This window comes from Oreochromis aureus, linkage group 3 (genome assembly GCF_013358895.1).
Source record: "Oreochromis aureus strain Israel breed Guangdong linkage group 3, ZZ_aureus, whole genome shotgun sequence".
Lineage (NCBI taxonomy): Eukaryota > Metazoa > Chordata > Actinopteri > Cichliformes > Cichlidae > Oreochromis > Oreochromis aureus.
In genome coordinates, this window is record NC_052944.1 from 133,229,887 (window position 1) to 133,238,083 (window position 8,197).

Consider the following 8,197-nt stretch of genomic DNA (forward strand, 5'->3'; position numbering starts at 1 on the left):
CCGGAGTCTGCACTTTGGGTCCTATTCCTGTCTGCACACAGCCGTAACATAACAGTAGCATATCTTCTCCAACTCCTCTGAATACATGCAGTCATTTTACCGTCTGCTTTGGATAATCACGCTCTTACGTATTAAATTAAATTAAATTAAACAAATAAAAAAGAACAGCTTTTTTTATTAGGCAAAACATTTTCGGTGCTGTTAAAGAATTCACGGCGACTCACTTGTTTATTTTTGAGAAAGATTTTTTTTTTTTTTTTTATCATATTAGATGAGCGGCAGTGACGTCACCGTACTCGATCGTACCACAGGTAAGTAAGAATCTGAATCTGTAGTTTTTAAAAAATATATTTTTCTTATTTATAACTCAAAAAAAAGAAACAGTCAGCTCACAAAGTTGCTTGTAGCAGTTCTATGGGTTAAGAATTTCGTGGAACAGCGAATGACTGAACATTTAATTGCATATATGTTGCCACACCACATGTGCTGTAAGCTAGCTAAATTAGCATCTGTTAGCCAATCAAGTCAAGCTTATCATATATCATCATCCAGGGTACAGTGACAGAGAAGTGTGTGCTGAGGTTTGCTGTTGTTGCCACTTTGTAAAGTTTGAGAGTTCTAATAAGGGTCAGTGTTGCCAGACGTTATCTATCAATCTAGCTCTCTCTTTCTGGCTCTCTCTCTCTCGTTCTCGATAAAAAACGTAATAACAGCATTACATAATCATTAAATAGCAGACCGATCATCTATGCTGCAAATGAAATACAAATGGACAGTAAACAGGGTTTATCTAAATCGTTACAAAAGGATTTAATGTATATATTTTTTTTATAAGGTGCTTCTGAATTCTGAATACTTTTTTTTTCTAAACAGGTTCTTCATCAATCAGCCAGTTATTGCTTCCTAAAATCTGCTTTTTGAAAAACTCCTAAAGGCACTTTTAAGAGCCACGTCAGTCTGTTTGTATCTGTTCTTACTGCTGTCCTTATTGGTGTCTCTATGTTTCTGCCTCTCTCTGTTGGTCTCTGTCTTGTGTGATTATTCTGTTTGTGTGTGTGCGTGTTTGTTTGTTTGTTTTTTGTTCTGCTTTCTGCCATGAGTGACTCCGAAATTCCAAATCCTTTAAGGGTCCTAGATAATCTGACTGATCAGCAGGAACAAATTGATGAGCTCCATCACCTCGATGACATGCTTGCTGAAGCAACAGGAAGCTCCAGTACCTGTGAAGCCACCTGAACTGACAGTAAAATGGAAAAAAAGAAACAAAGATGGAAACCAACTCTATGCGAGGCCAAGATCAATCCGGAGTCAGTTACATAAGGGTCAGCACTCTTTCATACAAGATAATTTGAAGATATAGATTGTATGGACACAAATCCATAAATTTAACGTATTAATTAATTGAAATATCTGTAAAGAGAAACAGGAAAGTCATTTGTTTGTTTTGACACAAAAGCACATTAAATAAACCACAGAATTATCTCATAAAACTGAATGCTCCCCCTCGCAAGTATGGCATTCATTACATTATCTTAGTGCAGTAACAAAATGTGGCTGACAGTTGCCTCCTCACAAGGATTTTGATAAAAGATATTGGTACTTGGCAGCACAGTGGCACAGCAAACAATGTCCTGATTTCAATTCCACTATCAGACCAGGGTCTTTGCGTGTTCTTCCCTTGTTTCTCTGCTCGCAGGTTACCTGGTTTACTCCTACAGGCCGGAGATGTGGAGTTTGGCTAATTGGTGATTCCAAATTGTTTCTGTGTTATAAATGTGGATTTGATTTGTGTTTTTGATATACTGTTGATGTTTTATACAGCTGACCACAGTCAGAAGACCAATTCTACCACTAATAACAGTCACTGTGAGGTGGCATTTGGTATGTACTCCACTGTCTTCACTAGACCAAAGCAGTATCTTCATGTGTTCGCAGCAATTGCTAGCATGTTTATAGCCATCAAGCTTTACTCTCATAGCTACTCTGTCCATTACACTTTTATAATTGAATCAATTTTAATAGAAAATATTGTTTTTGTTTTTTAACAGAGCGCTTTCTACAAGAACTCCAGAGCTCACTGAATGATTCTTCAGACGATCACCATGAAGCACCACCACCAAAAGCTCCTCTTCTGGCTTCCTTGAACTGGAGCACAAGAAAAACTCTTTTTTCAGAGAGTTGGAGGGCCAAAAGACCCCATCTGGTGAATACCATGGCAGCTCAAGAAAGCGTGTCGGAACATATATGCCAACAATGTGGGAGCAATCCAGCTGTGCTTCGTTGTCGTGACTGTCTACCACGCCCCCTTTTTTGTGATAAATGTGATGTCATCATGCACACCAGATATGTCCTTCACAATAGACGTGCCATGACTGCCGGATTCTTCCAGCCATTGCCTCCAACAACTTACATTGTAAATAAGACCCTTTGCCATGATGTTAAGTTCTGTGACTAAACTTATTATGTTTACTGTTTACACATTTCCCTTACGCTCTCTCTCTCGCTCTCTCTCTCTCTCTCTCTCATTTTTTAAAAATGTTGATGCTTCCTCAGCTCTCAACTACACTGTTAGCTGTCAGCTGTTAAGTTTTTTTATTGTTTCAAGTAAGGCTCAGTTGGTCCTACCATATCTTAGTCACATTTCAACGTTTTACTTCCTAGTTAATACAACTTATTTAAATCATATGTTACGCATACATGTTGACTTCTTTAGCACGACTTGTACCTGTGGAGAGCCCAGTCAGAATCTGCGGCTGTCCACCAGAGTGTTTGAGGGTCAGACCAGGAAAGGTTGTTGCTGTGGTCACAATGAATGGTAAGAAGAACTTCATTTTGTCCTGACTGAAAACCATCTGTAAACATCCATCCATTCGCTTCCGCTTCTGCTTTCCAGGGTCGCGGGGGGCGCTGGAGCCTATCCCAGCTGTCATAGGGCGAGAGGCGGGGTACACCCTGGACAGGTCGCCAGTCTGTCGCAGGGCTAACACACAGGGACAGACAACCATTCACACCTAGTGACAATTTGGATTATCCAATTAACCTATCCCCTCAAGCTGCATGTCTTTGGACGGTGGGAGGAAGCCGGAGTACCCGGAGGGAACCCACGCAAACACGGGGAGAACATGCAAACTCCACACAGAAAGACCCCGGCCTGATGGTGGAATTGAACTCAGGACCTTCTTGCTGTGCGGCAACAGTGCTAACCACCGTGCCACCGTGCTGCCACATCTGTAAACAATTCACCTAAAACTAAACCCTCACAAGCGTTGTTGCAGTATAGTCTGAGACAAAAAGAAGACCTAATTCAAAGATAATAAACATTTACTCTGGAGTCATGAGTTTTTCACTTTCCTAGGACGTTACGATCTCAGCATGCCAGAGCTGAGGTGTGACACATGTGAAGCTTCTTGGACTGCTGGAGTAGATGACCTAAATCGAAGTGATTACTGGCCCGCTACCCTTCACTTTTCTACTTTGTACGCAACAGATGTCTTCTTTACATTTGAAGAAATGAAGATGGCATCACCCGGACTCTCCTGCAAAGCATTTTTAAAAATGCTTGATCAACGAACTCTCCATTTTGGCCGTGTGAGCATTTGAGTTTATGCATCCCTAACAGTATGGTTCTTCTGTGTTATTCAGGATTTAAAAGTATAGTTGTTTTCTGTTTATGTCTTTCATTTTAAACCAGACGGGAAAGATCTCTGCAGATGGCTTTCAGAAAAGTTTTTTTGAGTGGGAAGCCGTGAGATATGAATTAGACAAGATTTTAAAGGAGGATCCCTTCACATGTCAAGCATGTGCCCCCGACATGCTTGCAATTTCAGTGGATGGAAACCGCAAGCATTACCGTTTCAAGAATGCAGCCAGGTACAGCAAAACATGTGTAATACCAACGTTTGTATCAGACAATGTGACTATAAGGTGCACCAATTAACTTTGGACTGTATGACACCATAAAGTATACTGTATTGCTATTTTGTTCAGATCTGAGGAACAGGGCATCTTTGAAGACGCCTTCATAGCAAAGGATGAAGATGTGGGAAGATTTGTGGACTACATACACAGCACATCCAGACATGTAAGATTGAACGCTCTAATTACATAGACACAATTATGGTAACCTTTAACACTCTGCTGAAGAGATTGTGAAAAGACACTGTCAACACCTATTTAATGCATTTTAGGTCTCTGGACGAGGTGTTTGTGGAGGGGAGTGGTCAGCAGCCAGAGAGACCTCCCAAAGATCCAGCAGCAAGGTGGATGAGGAGGGACTGGAGCTTGCAGTGTGTAGGCATGGAGTGCTGCTCAGTGCTCTAAATATGTACAGGGGTGACATTTTTGCTTATCCCTTGTACCTGCAACAAAAGCTGGCCAATAGACATATCACTTTTTTTTTGTATGGATGTTACCTGCAAGTATTGGCCATATCTTGAAAGAGTAACAAAAAGCTGTCCAGAGCTCCAGCACCTTCTTAGCATGAAGCCATTTCTTTCAGTCTTTCATGCTAAAGCCCACGATTTCAAATGTGAGGTATGAAATTCTGACTTTAATCACTTTATCTGAACACTTGCACATCAACATTTTGTGTAATTTGTATTTTATCTGTGTGTGTATGTGCATCTGTGTGTTTTTTCCAGGTGAAATGGAGTGGAGCATATCAAGATGGGGCTGGTTTGACTCTAGGGGAGGAGGTGGAGCAGTGTAATGCCTTTTTGTCAAGGATTGCAGTTCCCACAAAACGCATGTCCAAAGCAGGTGAGAAGGCAAATGCTGCACTAGTTAGATTTAAGTGTCTAATTATGATGAAAGTGGTAACACTACGTTTTCTGTGTGTGCAGGACGGAGGGACATGCTAACTCTTATGGCCATGCGCTGGAATCAACAAAAGCTAGACCAGTTGGCCCCCTCTCTGACCCATCGATATCAGAAGGTAATGATATTGGTACTTTATTTTTAGATGATTACTCCTCTGTGTTCTTATTATTTGGAGTAAACATGTGTTTAGTGTTTTTTGTTTGTTTGTTTTTTAATTTCAAATTGACAATGTAGGCCACAAAAGCTCTTCTAACCCAGCTTCAGAACCTGGAGTCCTTAAAAGTCCAATTAGCAGTGACTGACAGTCAACTGGATGAATGGGTCAGTGATGTAAAGGAGTGGGCAGAAGGTGAGCAAAAACTGATTCAAAAATGTGATGCAATTGCACAATGACTTTATGTAAGTGCAGCTGTCTTATTTCTTCTAAGCAGCAACAACAAGGACAAGCAATGTTGATCCTTTAGTGAGCAGAACTGAAGTGCTCGTAGCGAGCATAAAGAGACGATCCCAGCGTCTTTATAAAGACACCGATGGAAACAAAGCCCGTGCCAAGATTCGTCGTAAGATCAGAGAAGAGAAAGGAATCTTGACTTCTGCTGTGGAAAAATACAACAGAATGGTTCCAGACAAAGAAACTCTGTGCTTGGAAGAAATTCTGTCTGGTGACACAAGCTGGCCGTGGCAGCGAGCACACAGCGGTACAAATATGTTGTCTACTTTCAGCATATCTGACATATAATGAAACCCTAAGCTTCAGGTGTTAACCTAAAATCATTTACGACTTCAGACGTTCTTTGTGAATTGATTTATAACTTTGTTATAAATGCATTTCAGACTCTGTCAGCCTTACAACAAAGAGAAGGGCATTCGATATCATCATGGCAATAAGAAGACTGGAGGAGGAAAAGAAGATTCTTGTTAGAGAGATGGACCATCACTGGAAATCTCTTTCAAAATATGATGATACCCTGAAAGAGCTGTCCGGCCTGTTTTCCAGTGAGCTATTTAAAAGTATGTATTTAAGTAATGCATACAAAACACTGACTGTTTCTGAAGGCAGTAAAGCAGACTAAATTATATGTTTTATTTTTAAGGTTCGCATTGTGGCCTAAGTGAGGAGGGTTTGAGAGGTCTACAGAGCATCATCCTCAGAAAACGACATAATGTGAAACAAAACAAGCTGCACGCAAGACAGTGTTACATGCAAGTTTTGTCAGGAGCAGAGAACATTAACCTTGATCATACTTCCGATGATGACTTTTACAGTGACTCTGAATTTTCTGATTAAAGTCGGTAATAAATATCTGTAATATATCAGTTTGTCCTCAAAGTTATATCAACTTCCTACCTAGTAGGTTTATTGCTGGGGAACCAAATTTTTTCATGTCTGCCATAGACCAGTCATTGACAGAGCAGTCCCAAGACTTCATCACATCAATGCATATAGTTTTTTACAAAGACAGCTGGCACATTTTTATTTAATGTCATTCGTCGAGCCTGTTACACTATCTTTAAACATGCATTTTGGTAATACAGAACAGTACACTGGTGTGTATCAGAGGGAGATAAATGTACTTTTTACATTTTTGTCATGTTAAGTTACTGTAATATATTTTTGGCTCACAGAATTTACAAGACATATTGAAATGTGATTGATGGAACTTTGTAAGCAAATTTCAAGTATTCTTGTCACAGGTGATAGTTTTCATTCTTGAGTATTTTGATGTACATGTTAAGTATATTTTCATGGTATGTATCATTAGTATCAACGGTATCAATAATGTTAGAGTGCATTAGTAGTACTTGTGCTTATTTTTAAAATAATCATGCTACAGTACAGTAGGCAGTTCAGCTGATTCTGTCACAACAACCCTGATCCACAAATTAACTTTTGGATATATAACTTTCTTTGTTTAGTTCCAGTTGTACAGCGATGTGCTCAACCATATTTTTTTCAAATTTACTGTCTTAACTGATCCAGTGGTTACCAGGCCTACAGTGTGTTGGGGTGGACCAGCATCACTGTCATTTTATCCCCACCGAATTTCATGAAATTGTCTGTATCACTGTAGTTTTTTTTTTTTTTTTGAGATTACCAATGAACACAATCAAATAAAGCTGAAAAATAACCGTCAGTTTGATGTTTTCATGCAGTTTCAATGGATCATTTTGTCACCACAGTTAAAATTTAGTGACATTTATGTTTCCATGACAAAGACATAAAACACATTTCTGTTTCATATAGTTATGACTATAGACTTGATATGTAACAACTGAAAATGACTGCAAATTATGTAAGTAATTTGTGAAAAAGAACGTTGAAATCTATTGTAAAAAAAAAATTTCCTATTATGCAACCCTTTCAATACTACAGCCCACACCAGATCAAATTCAGCTATTTGTGACACATACAGCACATAAATTTAAATCAAAAGGACTAGATGGATGGCCACTATGAGGAAAGGCAGTCTGGAAACTTCACCAGGAGGACAAATTGTTGTGCGCATGAACTTCACGGTGTCTTTCCCCCCACCATTTGTTCACTCTTCCACCTCACCGGATTACTTCTTGCTACCTGCGAAACGTGCCCTAAGCAATTCCAAGAAGAAATCGAGGAAAAGAGGCTGTAGGGCCGGCATCCAGGTACACATCAGACGAGCCTACAGATCGGAGATTTCCCGACTCGTCTGGAGGCGCCCCCGTTTTCTGTTGCCAGTTACCCTTCCGGATTTGATTGGAAACACGTACTTGCTTCCACTACAGCGTGGATCCTGCCCATCTGATGCTCTGGATTTTGCCGATTATCTCCCCACCGCTGCGCCCTCACAGCCCGCATCGCACAACCGGTGGTTGGCCCCGCCAGTTCCGTGGCGCCGCTGGAGACCTCGCATGCGGACACGGTGTTTGCTGTCTATCCCACTCCGACAAGCTGATGGGAAACCTGCACTGCCAGCTTTTACTCGGATTGCGCTCTTGAACGCTCGCTCCATCGCAAACAAATCCTTCTCCCTGAATGAGCTCTTCACAAGGAAAAGCCTGGACTTTCTGTTTCTCACTGAAACATGGCAGAGGGATGGCGAATTTATTCACCTAAACGAACTGCGTCCTGCAGACTGCTCTTACTTGGGCGCCCCCCGTTTAGGTCGCCGTGGTGGAGGTCTTGCTGTTGTCTTTAAGGACAGCTTCACCTGCAGAGGTATGCAAACTGAAAACTATTCTTCCTTTGAGTCGCAAACAATTAAGGTGGGCTCTACGAAAATCTTTTATTGTGTTTTAGTCTTTCTCCTCCTGGCCCTGCTACTGAGTTCTTAAAGCATTTTATGGACTTCTTATCTTCTATTATCAAGCTGGAGAAAGCTTTGATTCTTGGGGATTTTAA

General features: G+C 40.6%; 2 protein-coding genes across 2 annotated transcripts; both read left to right on the forward strand.

Moving 5' to 3' along the window:
* Positions 1-1,210: 1,210 nt before the first annotated feature.
* LOC120438595 lies at positions 1,211-7,751 on the forward strand. The gene is made up of 9 exons (XM_039608976.1): positions 1,211-1,322; positions 1,822-1,881; positions 2,049-2,203; positions 4,641-4,758; positions 4,842-4,933; positions 5,053-5,167; positions 5,247-5,516; positions 5,653-5,814; positions 7,648-7,751. Exons 4-9 carry the CDS (start codon positions 4,746-4,748, stop codon positions 7,749-7,751), a joined length of 756 nt encoding a protein of 251 aa, XP_039464910.1. The 5' UTR covers positions 1,211-1,322; positions 1,822-1,881; positions 2,049-2,203; positions 4,641-4,745.
* LOC120438118 lies at positions 2,622-4,566 on the forward strand. Its single transcript, XM_039608560.1, has 5 exons — positions 2,622-2,815; positions 3,356-3,588; positions 3,692-3,870; positions 3,988-4,081; positions 4,188-4,566. Exons 1-5 carry the CDS (start codon positions 2,698-2,700, stop codon positions 4,434-4,436), a joined length of 873 nt encoding a protein of 290 aa, XP_039464494.1. The 5' UTR covers positions 2,622-2,697; the 3' UTR covers positions 4,437-4,566.
* Positions 7,752-8,197: the final 446 nt, after the last annotated feature.